Source organism: Sminthopsis crassicaudata, chromosome 1 (assembly GCF_048593235.1).
Source record: "Sminthopsis crassicaudata isolate SCR6 chromosome 1, ASM4859323v1, whole genome shotgun sequence".
Lineage (NCBI taxonomy): Eukaryota > Metazoa > Chordata > Mammalia > Dasyuromorphia > Dasyuridae > Sminthopsis > Sminthopsis crassicaudata.
Genome location: NC_133617.1, coordinates 555068801 through 555084463, shown reverse-complemented (window position 1 = coordinate 555084463; position 15663 = coordinate 555068801). Strand labels below are relative to the sequence as shown.

At 34.3% G+C, this 15663-nt stretch overlaps 1 protein-coding gene across 1 annotated transcript; it reads right to left on the bottom strand.

Moving 5' to 3' along the window:
- Window positions 1-1018: 1018 nt before the first annotated feature.
- On the bottom strand, window positions 1019-12454 carry SPATA9 (spermatogenesis associated 9). Its single transcript, XM_074282056.1, has 5 exons — window positions 12245-12454; window positions 11974-12062; window positions 10208-10435; window positions 3117-3212; window positions 1019-1326 (listed from the first exon to the last, which is right to left on the bottom strand). The coding sequence occupies exons 1-5, from the start codon at window positions 12303-12305 to the stop codon at window positions 1057-1059; spliced, it is 744 nt and encodes a 247-aa protein (XP_074138157.1). The 5' UTR covers window positions 12306-12454; the 3' UTR covers window positions 1019-1056.
- Window positions 12455-15663: the final 3209 nt, after the last annotated feature.

Below are 15663 nucleotides of genomic sequence, written 5' to 3'. Positions count from 1 at the left end.
AAAGGACTAGCTTTAAATCAAATCAGTTCAATTCAGTGGGTATTTTTTAAGCACTAAAAACACCAAGAGATTACAAAAATTACAAAAATCTAAGTGCTGGTTATACAAAAACAAAACAACAACAAAAAAAAATAGTCCTTTTCCTCAAAGAGTTTACCTGTTTATATGATAAGATGCTTGAGTCTGATTTGTGACCTCAAATTTGATAATTCTCTGCAATCTATAAATAATACATTATAAATATACATTACAAATAAATTTGTCTCTATCCACTATATCATCTAGTTATCGTAAAGATGTAATACAAATAAATTTGTCTCTATCCACTATATCATCTAGTTATCATAAAGATGTAATACAAATAAATTTGTCCAGGCAAATCACATTTGAATTGTAAATGTAATATTTTATAATTAAATAGTACTATCACCCAAGAATCTCAAGTGTTTACCTATACATTTTTCAGATAAAGAAAATGAGACAGAAAGTAATTATTCATGGCAAAATAATCTGGGACTATGCAGTTTGTGAATACTTACATATAGTCTTTATAATGAAAAATATCATAGATCATTTTGTTAATCTTTAAAACTTCATTTAAAATTTTTAAATAATTTCAGTTGTTAGAAAGATATTCAAAACAGACTTCAAAAAATAAACATTTATTATAAGAGCACCCACAATCTAGGTTATGCTATAGTACACACAATCTACCAATTAATATTGATTTGTTAAGGTAAAGACTTACACTGATTTATATATCTATATTAATTTTTCTTTTTTTAGCTGAAAACCACATATATGTAACAGTTATATATACATATATATGTTTTATATATATATATATACATGTTGTATATATATATATATAAAACAGTTCATTTTATTTTTCTTCTACATAGCATTAGAGAATGACATTTCAGTAGCAATTGCTTTTTTTTTTTATAAGTAGGGTATATTCAATATATCGACATTTTCCCCATTTTTAGATTAAATGTACCTTCAGATAGCATTTAAGTTCCATTTTTAAAAAGTGATTTTTGTATTCATATTTACTTATTCATTCATTTCATTTGATTGGTCAAATACAGAATGTAATACTTGAATATTGTTACTCAACTTAATATCAGGAAGTTTGGAAAGGAGAACAGTGTCTGGGTTCTCCGGCAGAGATCTATAAGGCTTAGCTATGATTTCACTTTCAGAAAACACAGGTTCAGAAAAGGCTTTTCTAACTTCAAAACTATCCTTTTTGTTTTGCCTTATGGACTCTTCTTCTTGAAAAATATTCTTCGCCTTCTCCAGCAATGCATTAATACAGACTGTCTATGTAATAAAAAGAAAAGTCTATTTTATTTTTAAATATTAAATATTTCTTTTAAAGTTAGCAATCTATGTATTCCAGTAACATTTTCAGAATTTATGCTTTTATGATGTTAAAGAAAATATTTTCTAATTGATTGAATTAGCTTCCCCACTAATACTATAAAACAGAATTCTTAATAACAACTTTGGAATTTCTGTATATAGGAAATAATTGTTTAGATTATAATTTTAAAAGAATATAGATCATTTGGGGAGGAACTCAGGAAGAAAAAAGAACAGTGATTTCCAGCCCAACTTTTGTGATATCTTAGATTCATTATCTCAATGAGTATCACTAAAATCCCCTCCAACCCCAGAAGTCTCACTCATAGATAAATTTATACTATATAACCCTTTTATCAGAAGTATGTATGAGAGAAATAAAAATTTTTTAAGAGTTTTAATAATTTCAAAAAGTTGGGAAACAGGTCTCATGCCTATGCTGTATAGTGCAGCATGCAAATAAACTAAATACTTTTAGAGGCAACTGCTCAAGAAAAGTACAGTTCAATTCAAAATTTTCTCAAGCAACTTACACTGTTCTATCACATGAAGCTACAAAGATATAAAGTATGGTCTCTGTCCTTAAGGAGCTTAAATTCTACCAGGTAAGCAGCATGCAAATAGATAATTAAATATCAAGATTCAATCCATGAGTTGGTCTCAACTCATTCTGGAACACTCAAACCAGTACAGCAAGGAGAAGGCTATGAATATATTCAAGTTTTTGTAACTTATGAACAACTAGGCATGGGTGTTTAAAAGGAAAGTAAGATATGGGAGCTAAAATTCTAACAAGGAAGATTTAATTGTTTTTTAATCTGGTAATATTTTGACAATTTGATTAAAAATTGTGGCATTTTATCTCAGAATATTTGCAAGTTAAGGCAAACATGTTTAAGTAAGCTTTAGGGCTATACAAAATACTTAGTATGAGTTAGGTGTACTTAGGCCAAAGGCCTGCTTGCAGCCTATTTGCATGGCTATGGTCTCATTCTATTGATTGATAGTTCTGGGAGTTAGATGAAAATAGGGGGTTTAGGAATATGATAATAGGTAGGCCACAAGCTAAATAAAGGGTGGCTTTATTTTAGTTAATTTATAGACCACAGAGCAAATATCAAGAGCAAAAAAGGCTTTAGGGATCATTTAGTATCCCTCCCCCCAGTTTTATAATTGAAGAAACTCAGACCTTAATAGGTAAAATGATTTGCCCAAATATACTAAGTGATGGTAGAACTAGGATTAGAGCCATGGTCTCCTGACCCCCTATTACATATCTAAATTAAATAATGACAGCTTTTATAATTTTGAGGATTTAAATTTGAGGATCTTTATAGTGCAATTTCAATGTCAGAGGAAACATTTAAATGATACTAGATTTCTAGAAATAGCTTTTGACAAGACTATTTCAGCACTCTTATTTTCTTTCAGTATACTTTAGATAATATAAATGTTTAGTTAATTAAGATTTTGGCTAACACAAGCTCTACTGTACTATAATTAGGTTGATGTGAAAATGGGGTCATTCTTTCTTACAGTGTGACAACTGAATGAATGCCTGGGTATGTAATCCTTATTCTCAAAAAGGTATTTATTCTGGTTAATCAAAGTTGAAATTCCACCCAAATACTAGCCATACCCTAATTTGATCTTTATGATACCACATTTGATCTTTATGAAAAAATAAAATTATATTTTCACTATCACGTGAAAGAACTATTGTACTCTGAAGTATTTTATTAACCTACCAAGTAAATTAGCGCTGCATAAGATGCATATATTATGCTTGCAAAGACAGTTTTTGCTGGAAAGGAGATTACATCTAACAAAGAACCCTTTCTGACCTGTAGGAAAAGAAAAAAGTATAAGTTTTTTTCTTTTTCTTTCTTTTAAAAAAACTAACAAGTTAAACTTAAAGTTAAAAGTTTTAACTTTAACAAAAGTTAAAAAATTTAAGCCTTAATGTGAAGTATAAAATGAAATTTTAATCATTTACTCCAAAAAAAGGCATTCTACTACAAAACAGTACTAGGGTAAAATTTCAAAAGTAACAATGATATCCAAATCCATGGCAAATCATTCCACTGTTGCTGAAAAAGTCAGAGTTGATCAATTCTGTGAAGACCTACATCATTTAGAAATAATAAAAAGGGATGTCATTCATCAGAAAAGATTGGAATGTTAAAGTAGGAGAGATCAAAAGATGATTAGAATAAAAGGCAAATTTGGCCTTGGAGTACAAAATGAAGCAAAGGACAGACAGATAGTTTTATAAAAATATCTATCTGGTTATAACAAATGCTCTTTTTCAACAATCCAAAAGGCAACTATACATATGAATAGCACTAGATGTTCAATATGGAAATTAAATTGTGTTTTTCAGTCAAAGGTAGAAGAGGTCTACGTAGTTAAAACAAGATCTGGAACTAAATATAATATAGCTCAAATTATGAGCTTCTCATTGCAAAATTCAGATTTAAATTGAATAAAGTAGGGAAAACCATCAGACTGTTTGGTATAACACAAATAACATCCTTTATTTTGTCAATGTCAGTTTTTGTGATCTCCATAATGCAAGAATTGTGTCTTATATAAGTTAAGTAAAATCATATAAAACTCAAATAAGAGTACATTTTGTGCTGTGTTTCCTATTACTTTTAATGAATAAAGAATTGAAACATCTGTCACTGTCAAATCTTAATGAAGTAAAAATTAGAAGTTAACTGGGGAAAAAATTTTTGCAACAAGTGTATTGAATAAATACACTTTCTAAGATAGATAAGGCCATGTGGTATAAGTTCTGTAAAGTATTGCCAAAAATTATTTAGATATTACTTACATTCTGAATCTTAAGGTTTGCCTTGATTTCTCCCTTAAATTATACTTAAAAGATAAAGTTTTTGAAATTTAATAAAGAATTTTTTAAAATGGGGGAATGTATTTAAAAACAAGGGATAAGAAAGGTTCATTGTAAAAGCAATCCATAACATTAAAAGGCATTAAGAAGTTTGTATTGTCGTTAGCAGAAGTCAGGTTAGTGGGGCTGTGTCAGTGAAAACCTCAAAGTTAAAAGACCTGCATCTTGAAATAAAAACAGACACTTCCTGGCTCACAAAAAGAGACAAAAAGTTTGTGTAATGTGGGACAACTAAAAGGCAATTGAGTTTGAATGGAACATGTTTAGAATTTAAACAATCTCACAAATTAAAGTACTGGTTGATTTCAAAGTAACTTTTTCAATTCGTATATGTGTTAAGATTGGAAACAATGTAAATTACATGAGATTCCTATGCAATTTTGTGATAAATTATGTTATAATTGAACTTTAAGACTGTTTGGTTATCACTTATAAAAATTGTGAAATTGTTAAGTTATTTGGGGTTATTATCATAATATTGAAACCTGCAATTGATAATTGCTATATGTAGGAAAAGAGAGATGGTGGTAGTAAAAAATATAGCCTATAACAACAAAAGGTTAGAAAAAGGGGAAGCAGACTCAGCCCCTGCTTTGGGTATCTTCCCCTAATTTGTAAACTTGCCAGGTTTCTTGAAACTTTTATTAGCAATATCAACAGCCATAGTGACAAGAGTGAACCTGAAACTGTATCCTCTATAATCTGTAAAAGAAGGGAGATTTGGGGTCTCAAGCTCTCCATTGGGAAAAGCTTACCTCTCCCAGACAAGACCCTCTTAAGAGGTCTCATTCAGTTGGAGATCTCGGCCTGATATTCCTATTGAGGGCTTGAAACTCCAAGATAAGTACTCTCTTTTCAACTGGAAATCTAGGCCTGGGGGCATTGACAACATTGAGGTATTCTCATTCAATTTTGATCCTAACCCTAGCCTCAGACCACTAATAAAAGACAATTCTAAACTCCTAATCTCTGCCGAAGTCAGAAACAGTATTATGCTTTGCCAAGAAGCTCTCTTCTTGGCAAAACTGCCTGCCAGGACTCCTGTTAGCTGTAAAAATACCCTCTTCTCAGTGTTAATCTTTGTTATTTCTCTGACAGGATCTTATCCACTGAGAAGTCTGTCTTCCTAGTGAAGCTGGCTTCTCAGTGCCAACAATAAAATTCCCTTTTGCCTCAGACTTCTGGATTTGTGAATCCTTTCACTTTGGACCTGTGTCTCTAACCAGAAGGGATTCCTCAATTCTCTATCATTAGCACCTCATCAGGAGGAAAGAGCTGGGTTTTAGGGATAAGGCTCCCTTGCACAGGTGAAATAATTTTGAAATCTCTTCACCTTTGAATTTCTGAAAATTCTTCATTAGAATTTTTGGAAGTTAATCTGAAATTGAGGATTGAAAACAGCATACTATTATTTGCATAATCTCATGGCTTCCTTTTAGATCAATTGGCTTTTTCTCCCACTGGATGTGGTTGTTCCTTAAGCCCTAGCCCGAGGCCTTTCCCAAAGGGGTTGAGGGATGGTGGTGAAAAAAAAGGCCACTTGTGTTCAGTGACTCACTAGTGGGGCTCCTACTGGTTAAGTTAAATTGCTTCCATTATTTAAAAGGACAGATGATTTCTGTAATGCTGAAGATCTACTTAGATAAGATGTTGTATCAAGAGTTCTACTGCTCAGTAATGCAAGGAACTTTTAAGAGAAGTTTGTTAGATTCTGGTTAACTAAATTCTCAGAAAGTGGGCAAACCTATTACTTCTATTATGGTCTCTATTTTCAGCAAATTATTTAGCATTTACTTAAGTGCATAGTGATGTCATTGTTTAATGAATATGATAACCTAGAGCAGGATTTTAACTTGACAGTGTTGGTTCTTTACAAGCAAAACCTCTGGTTTTCCTGCACTTAGTTTTGATTATAGCCTACTGGCACAAATGAAAAGAATGCATGACATGAGAATGCCTGCCATCATCTTAGTCCTGAGATGGCTTATAAAATATTCCCTTTCTAGATCTGAAGCCTCTGATGTGGGACTTAACTATTTGAGAAAGCTGAGGAACACTCCAAATCGGGCCCCTGTAAAATGACAGCACTATGCCCATTCTCAGCAGAAAGTAATTTCAGAAAATGAGATTATTGCCCCATACCCAAAGAACTTTGGACTCCTTTGATTTGGGAAGAACCTGGAGCTGGTTGGTGAGTGGATCCCATCTACTCAGTGTCTGAGTGGGTCCCCAGTAAGGAGTTTGTTGATCCCATGAAGGTGGGGGGGGGGAGATTATAGTATTAAAACTCCTCCCCTGCTACAATGGTATTTGGGATTTAGAATGGGGGACATTAGGTTAAGATTTAAGTGGTAAATATTACTGAAAAAGATACCCCACAAACAATTCAAACAAATTATAGAAGGTAAATGATGTAATATAGCTTCTATAGACAGCAATGATTGTGATTTTAGTCAGTATTCTAAATCTTTTGTCTTTGTAGTCGGCTTCAGGGACTTCCCACATTCCCAATCTAATAAACAATCTGTCATATTCTAAACAGACCACTCCTTAATTCATTGCTGACTGTCAGATAGTTTCTGGCCTCAAGATAACCCCATGGACCAAACTCCTAAGACAACAATGATAATCTGTTGGTCAGTGAGAATTAAATTCTGGAGAAGACCACTCCTTGCCCTACCTTGGGCCATAGAATTAGCATGTCAATGATAGCTGAAGTATCTTAGGTATCTTAGCACTCTGCTAAATTCTCTTGGAATTTAGTCCACTGGTAATTACCAATAAAACTTTGCCCCTTGAGCAGGAAATGGGTTCAATCCTGCAAATTCTTTTGAGATACCTCATGACAATGGTCTATGACCCCAAAATTTTGGGATCCCCTTCCCAACCTCAACCAAAAGGCTTGCCTAGTTACAGATAATTAAATAGTTATAATACGTATTTGTGCCTGGCGGAGAAAGAGATTTTATGGAACTTCCTGTCCAATTTGGGATAATGTTTGGTTTGCTATGAGATCTAGACATTTAGAGAATGCAGATCAAAGAGTAAGTTCAACATATGGTTTGGGAATAGATGTCTCCTAGGAAGATTTGGAATCATGGTTCTTAAACCATAGATGAAAGATAAAGAATTAAGACAAACAATAGAGATAGGAAATAGGATATGAAGACTAGAATAGGTAAAGTACTCTGTAAAGAGTCTGAACAAAAGCAATTTCTGTGCCTGTGCTATGGGTTGCCCCACTGCCCAGATAGTACTATTCCCTTTAGGTATGGAAAAACATGAGAGTGAATTCAAGTGCGTGGTCTTCCTGTTCCCAAAATAAATAACCCTGGGGAGAACTGCAGTATTTTGTTCTATCTATTTCTTTCTGTGAGGAAATAAACCAGGATATAGTGGCCCTTCTCATCCCAGTTCTGGAAATTACTCAGCTTGCCTCCCCTGGCAGGGTGAAAGATTCTAAAATCTAGGGATTGTGCTTTCATATACCCAGATTCAGAATGTAACTGAGGATAGTTCTGGCAATTTCTCAGGGATGAGCATACCTCTAGCACCTTGTATGGTTTTGTAGAGGCAGCAGTCTCAAATCAAATACTTTGCCTGTGAACTGAGTGGGCATCTGTGCACTGATCCAATTTGGCTATTCCTCTTACAATGGCATTTGAATAAGAAAATGAGACCAAATCAGGAAGAATTAAGTCAAGGGTAGTATCTAGTGAATTCAAGACTAGAAATCAAGTTAGTCCTGATCTGGGTCATTCCTATTCTGGTAGGTAACTACTTTTGGATGAATTACATTAGGGAGACAATGAAGAGTATTGCTAGCCAACTGAATGTTATAAGCTGAATGGCCTAGGAAAAGAGGATGGTCTTAGACAAGCTTTTGACTGAAAAAGGAGTTTATAAGATATAGAAGGGAGTTGCTGTACTTTTATACCAACAACGCTACCCCCAAGATAGTATTACAAATGTTTTGCAAGAGTTCTCCTCCCTCTCTGAGGAACTAGCATAGAATTCAGGAATAGAACCCTATCACTGAATGATTGTGATGTGGGTTGAAGTCCCTTTAAGATTCCTTTCTGATTCCCAACCCCCACAAACAGCTTCCTCCTTATCTAAAAACCCATTGAATTCTATTCAATTCTAACCCTGGCTGAAGCTATAGCCAGAGGCCAACCTGGGACTCCACCCACCTTCAAGATCACCAAAGCACCCTTTTGAATTCCAATGATATCCTGGCTTTCCCAGCCCCACTCTAATGATCTGCTCAGATTTCCCCAACCCCCACAACCCCATTATAAAAAGGGGAACTCTGGAGCCCACTCTTTGCAGGAACCCAAACAAGGCATTCTTATGTCAGCCATGCCAAGGGTTCCTGTCTGCCCAGCGACTAGCTCTGGCCCTGGTGTCTTTCTACCTTTACCCTTACTTCCAAACGCCATAATAAACCTCTTTTATCAATCTAGGTTTTCGGGCCTGCAAATTCCTTTACAGGGGACTCTGCGCTGCTACTAGACTGCATTTAACTATGTATCCTTGTGCTGAACCAAAAGGGGTTCCCCCTTACCTAACTCTCATCAATTGGAATTGGCTTGGTAGATAGAGAGAAATGGCAGTATCAATCTTTTAGCCACGAATCTTAATGCTGTGGTATGTCGTATAATCCCTTGCATTAGAAAATTAGTTCAGAGACTAATAGAGACCTCCCTGACAAAGATGATACCAGTAGGTCCATCCACTGATGTGTAAATGATGGGATCAGGTCATGTAAGGATAATGGTTGAAAGAATGACCAATCTCCCAGTGATGAGGAATGTAAACTGATGCTAAAAAGATTTCAAGAGGAGAAAAAGAAAAAGTATAGAAATCAAATCCTTATTAAAAGAAAAATGGGCAGCAATAGCTGCTGGTTTCCAAGGGGTCTTTTTAATAACAAAAAGGGAGAGAGAAAATGTAGGAACATAAAACATTAAAAAAAAAAAAATGAATGTTGAAAACTATCTTTACATGTATTTGGAAAAATAAAATGCTGTTGAGAAAAAAAAAAAAAAAAAAAGGGTTGCTGCTGTTGTTTGTTGTTTGTCCTTTGTTCTCAAAGAGGACCATGACATCAGGGAGCATGTATATGACATGTAAATTAGTTGGATTTAAATGAGGGTGGGCCATACAGAATCATCAATCTCACTTTCTTCTCCAGAGCCATCTGAGTCCAGGGGCAAAATATCAGGATCAGGATGACTTGAAGATGCCCCTGGATGTAGTGGGGAACCTTTGCCTTTTAAGGGAAGATCTTTAACAGGTCTTATTTTGACTGAGGCAACACCCATTCAGTGATTAAAGCTACATAAGATTTGAGGCAAAGAATGGCTCCTATTATGTAGTCAAAAAAAAAAAAATGCAATCTGGGAGGGAAGACCCTCAGAGTTTCTGGCCCAAACAGAACAATTATTAACTACTTTCTCTCAGAGTCAATCTGGGACCTATTGTTGACTAATTAATGAGAGCCGGAGTGATTTGGGCTTAAGACTGGTGCTAATGAAAGAAATTCAACCTATCTTAAAAGATTTCAGCAATCAAAAACAAAATAGTACATATCTTTGATTATACATAGGTATGAAATTATGCAGAAAGAAGGTAATAAAGGAAAAGAGAACAAAGCTTTTTTTTCCTAAGCTTTGTGGCTTAATTCTTTTAGCTTTGAGATTTATGCTAATTTATATGGTTGTTTTAAGGAGACATTCTTAGATATATTTTCTTTGTATTCATTACTCTCCCCCTTCATAATCTTTGAGAACAAATTGCATAAAATGAAAGGTCCTAGCAAACTTTGCACCTAGGAACTTAAACATACTCTCCCCCCCCCAAACATTTTAGATTATCAAATAATAAAGTTATTGTCATTTAAATGTTCATTTCTCTTACCTGAACTTTATACAGAGGTTGCTTTGGGATGTTTATATCCCTCAGCAGACGATGAGATATGGTCTTTAGTTCTAAAAGCCTATGGGCGAGTCGAGGGTGCAAAAGTTTGGCAACTGATTTTGATGATCTCGATATTTTATGTAATCCTTGAAGGACTGGTCCTCCTTGTATCCTAGCAAGAGTGGTAGCCATTTTTGTTTTAGATGTTTTCACGACCTCATCTGTTTTCTGAAAAACAAAGCTTGAAAAGTGACTGGTATATGATCTGAAAGCTTCTTGAAGGCTGACATTAGTTCTTGTACAACTTCATATCCCCATGATTCCCTGTATATGATAATACCTGTTAGACAAACCCCACATGTTCCATGGATTTTTGATTGAATTGGAATCTTCCAGTGTATATTGGAAACACCCTCTACCAATATGAAACCTTCTACAATTTAGCAAGTAAATTTTCATTTGAGTCATGAAGAGATTTTGTGTCTTGACCCGTGTCATGTAGCTAGTGTGCTGTGTGCTCATTGGCAAAGTTGGAATTTAAATCTAGGTCTTCCTAATTTCAAGCTCAGGCGCTATCCAGTATCCCGAACTAAATTATAAAACAAAAAAAATTAAAGAAAATGGCAATTATTGGCTATGTGATCCTGAGCTTTTCCTCATCTGTAAAATGAGGGAGTCAGAATCCATGGTTTCTAAGATCTTTTCCAGTTCTAAATTGATGTTTCTTGGATTTTCAAAAGAAAATGAACTACAGAGAATAATCATTCAGTATTGCTATACTTCGTTCTAATATCTGAATTTTTAAAAAGTCATTCCAAATTAATATCTTTACATTACATAGATATGTCTATGTAACGTTTATTTAATAGCCAAATATGCTGAAATATTTGCTTTAAATATCTCAATATGAATTTTGGAAGTATTACAGATGGTTGAGATTGCTAGTGGGATGTTATTAAGTAACTGGATGATTTTTAAAGAATATTTTCTTCCAAATTATAATAAAACCTTAACTTTAGAGTATGAACTTTTCTGGCAAACCAGATTATTTATCTTTCATAAATAAGCTATATTTCTTCCTGATCCGTGCAAGACAGTCATTTTTCTTTCAAACCCTTTCACTTACTCAGAGAGTTCCATAGTAATGTCTCTTGATAATTAAGTATTTCAACACTTGGTTTTTGCCTGGCATATAGTGGTGCCAAATAAATGTTTATTAACTGACTGGATAATACATATCCACAACATTTCTTTCCCATTATTATTTCCCTATCACATTTGCTTTAATTCAAGTAAATTTATTCAGAGTATATGTAGATGCATTTTTATTTTACATTAATTAAATCTTATGTGAACTGTATCTTGTTTACTTTGAGGATGGTGAAATTTCCTATCCTGCTTCATATTGCCATCTATATCATTTTGATTTGTTAATCATATAAATAGAACCAAAGGAGTTCTTGACCTTTGGATGATTTGGAATCAAATTCCTAACATTTGTATGTTGGGTTTTTTGACTTTTTTTTCTCTGACCCATGATCTTGTCTTCTTTCCTTAAGCTGGAACCCTTATAGGGCACTAAAATTTAGGGAGTCTTATGAGCTGAAACTGGAAACATTTTCCCCTTATATTTGAGCTATCAACCTTTCTTGTGTCTTTATGCATTCAACCTCAAGATCAAGAATCAAACAAGTAGTAGGAAAAATACAATATTCATTTGTTTTTTGAAAAGAAGATCCCTTTTCAAAATTAGAAAGTCACGTTACCTGGTTTGACTGTGATAATCTTAATATGGTGGGGAATTCATCCTTAAATTCGTCTACAAGGTCCATGACTGCTTTCTGTAATCCCTCGACTGAGAGATGAAAAGAAGCCAGAGAAATATCTTAACTAAAAATATACTCCCCAACACATTCCCAAAGAACGCAACATATATGGGTGGCAATTCCTTGGAGACTGAAAAAATAAGAAAGTCTGGAGGAATTTTTATCCCGATTTCCCACACCCCCACTCCCATTTGAACAAGATTGTGTATACTTTTCCCGGAAAAGTTCTTCACTACTTGGCCACATATCCAACCAACGGGTTTGATTGGCATGATGAATCCCTGCTTGTACTCCTAATTCTCAGTTCTCCTGCAGCCCTAGGCGATGTTTGTCCAACTCAGCCTGTAGGCAGGGATGAAGACAGCCTTCCTACTCAAGAAAGCAGTGAAGGCCCAGAACCTGTGGCTGACTATCAGAATCATTTTTTTATGGAACAATGGGTCTCTTGTGAACTTGTTACAGAATCTTCTGAAATCACAATAGTAAGGATAAGGATTTTAGAGATGCTTGTGAGCAGAACAGAGCACAAAGCATCAAGTACTGATGAATTATGGTAAATAAGACAACTGTCCTGTGTTCTTCAGGGATGCTTGAATTAGTGAACCCTCTGGTAAACAAGTTTCTTTATAAGAAAATTTGCTAGTACTCAAAAAGCCAAGCCTAATCAAACTAAACAAAAACAACAAACCCCCCCCTCCCTTTCTAAACAATGGGAAATAGAGCTATTTATTGATCTTACTGGCATATGTTAGTCTACTTTTCACATCTCCTTAACAATGTCCTGTTTTTACTCATGTCTTTCTCTATACTCTCCATAAAGTAACTACCAAACCTCCGTGGAGGTCTTGTTCTGATTCTTTTCATATTTAAAGAAAACAAATTTACGAATTGGCCAATTGTTATTTGCTCATGCTTTGCCTTATTTAAAACATATCATTGGTGATTGCAACCTAATCATATCCATCATCCATTTTTCCATAGTGTAGTTAACAGGTAGCCTGACCAAAAAATATCTCCAAACATAAATCCTATTGGTTTCACCCAGATTAAGATAAAGAGGGCTTATCTTGATCAAGCCTCGAATTTACTTTCTATACATTGAGAGTCCCCACTTCAGCTCTCCCTACTTTTTCCTCACTTAAGAAAATAATTTTATTTCAATAATATTTTATTTTTCCAGATAGTTTTCAAAGATAGTTTTCAACATTCACCTTAGCAAAACCTAGTGTTTCAAAATTTTCTCCTTCCCTCTCCTCCTCTTCCCTCCCCAAGATAGCAAGCAATATGAGAGAAGTTAAACATAGCATTCCCTTCTTCTCTAGCTGCCTTTATCCTCTCTCTTTTACTGAAATTTTTTTTGTATTTGTACTAATATATTAATTTACTTCTGACTGTTTACATTTTTGCATGAATAAATTACAGCATCTATTAACCATTATTCATTGTTTTAAACCTTTTAATCTTTAAGTGTGACAATCAAGTGACATGGACTTTGTACCCTTCTCCCATATTTCTGAGGAGAATGACTAGGAAGAACTAAAGGGATCAAAAAGTTATCTCAGTGATACTTTATCTGAAGCAATTATTCTGATAATATTTTGATGTCAATTATGCTGACTTCTGGAATAATGATGATGAAAGCCAATATTTTGTAGTGAATTACAAGGCAGCCTTGGAATAGAAAAGAACAGAGTTTAAGTCCTGACTCTTATATAATAGCTGGGTGACCATGAATAAGTTACTTAACTTAATGACTGAGGTGACTCTGTGTTACTCTAAATTATAGAGAAATTGCTGATCTGCATCAGCTGGGAGATTCAACATGCTCTATAAGAAATGCAATCATAGGACTGGAAAAAAAAAATTAGAGAAAGATTCCAGCTATTGGGATCAGGATTCATCTCTGACAAAACCAGCTGAAAAGACTTCAAAAGAAGGAAGAAATCAGTTTCTGAAAGAAACTAGGTTTCAATCAACACCTCATACAACTTATCAAAATAAATGCCAATGGATAAAATGTTATCAATGAAAATGGCATTAAAGAAGATGCATTATGACAACTACACATGCATAATTTATGTCATATTGCTTGCCTTTTCAAGATGGGGTGGTGGCAAAAGGGCAGGAGAAAGTGAATTTGGAATTCAAATTTTTAGTTGCACGGCCAGTTTATTGATCTGTGCTTTTTCCATTTTATTGATATCAGTATTTGGGGATATAAATTTTCCCCTAAGTACTGTTTTGGCTACATCCCCATAAATTTGGTATGTTGATCTTTTAATACAAATGAGTGCTCTATTTTGTTAATGTTTTTTCTAAATTTACTTAGATAATTGTGTTGCCTTTGTAACTTATATGATCAATTATGTTAACTATTTCCTAATTTTGCAATATACTTGCATCCTTAATGTAGTAGATCAGGCCTGATTCAATCTGGTCTGTTAGTTTAGGTTTGAGATATTAGTAGGACATTTGACCAAAATTTTTTTTTTGCTTAGTCACTACAGGGGAAAGCACTGACACAGCTGAGCATAACTTTCCTAACTCTGGATTGCCAATGATTTGTCTGTAGATCAAAAGAGTGAGGGAATTAATACTACATATAAAAAGGCATTGGCCTTTCTGTGCTTTAGCTATAATTATGGATAAGCCTTAGTCCCTGAGCCAGTTAAATCTAAAGAATGGTTTCAATTCCTTTTCAGAAAAAAACTAGCAGTTTGTGGGGGTAAACATTTGTAGTAGACCTGGTTTGAATCCAAATTGGTCACAGTGAATCATTTCCTGAATATTTATCAATATATTTCTTTAAACTATTTGCAAAGTATTATTAAATATAATATGTATATATGTATATAAGTATTACTAAAAGCTTTTACCCTGAGAGAAAGAATCAAGGTTACTGACTGAGAAGAATTTTTACTAACCTCCAATCATTTTTGCCATCTCCAACACATCAATCTAAAAAAGTCACCAGCTCAAATTTTAATTAGTATAACCAAAAAAAAGTCAGAATGAGTCATTTCTCCAGCCCAGGGAGGGATAGGGAGACAAGGAGAAAGGTCTGCAGACATTGAGGAATGGAGTACTAGATAGGAGATCCACAGCCTGTCAGTCTTCAAACTTTTTTGGTTTTATTTTTGTTGAATTTTGAAGTCTTTTAGGGGCATTATTTACTTATAATATTTGGTATCATCAGGAAGGGCTGACCAAGAAAAAGTTTCTGACATCTGATGATTCCAGTGGACCAGTATTTCTAAGTGCTTGGGTTGAGCAAAAAAAATAAATGTCTGAATGTCTATTCCTCAGCATATATATTTGTTTGCTGTGCAGAATAAACATGTAACCAGACTTTGTGTATGCTCAGATATCAGATGTAATGCCAAGAGATGTCAGAGAACAGCTTCAGAAATAAAGGCATCATCTGTGTAACTTAAAAACGATTAGACCTGGGATATTTTCTTTTTTTGACAGTATTCAGAAAAATGAAAGTCCAAGATTACCTACAGCAAGGGCACCAGGATCTGAGTGGGAAGTGTTGGAAAAGAGCCAGAAGGACTACCTTTTCTTCCCCCCTTTTTTAGATCCTGTGGCTTAAAGGATAAAATGTAGAGTTTTGTTTGTTTGTTTATC

Excerpts from the sequence above, each read along its gene's own strand:
- SPATA9 (XM_074282056.1), bottom strand. The coding sequence starts at position 12,305 with ATGCCAATCAAACCCGTTGGTTGGATATGTGGCCAAGTAGTGAAGAAC. Across the intron at positions 10,436-11,973 it reads GATTATCACAGTCAAACCAG|AAAACAGATGAGGTCGTGAA; the intron begins GTAACGTGACTT and ends TTTGTTTTTCAG. Across the intron at positions 3,213-10,207 it reads AACCTCTGTATAAAGTTCAG|GTCAGAAAGGGTTCTTTGTT; the intron begins GTAAGAGAAATG and ends CTTTTCCTACAG.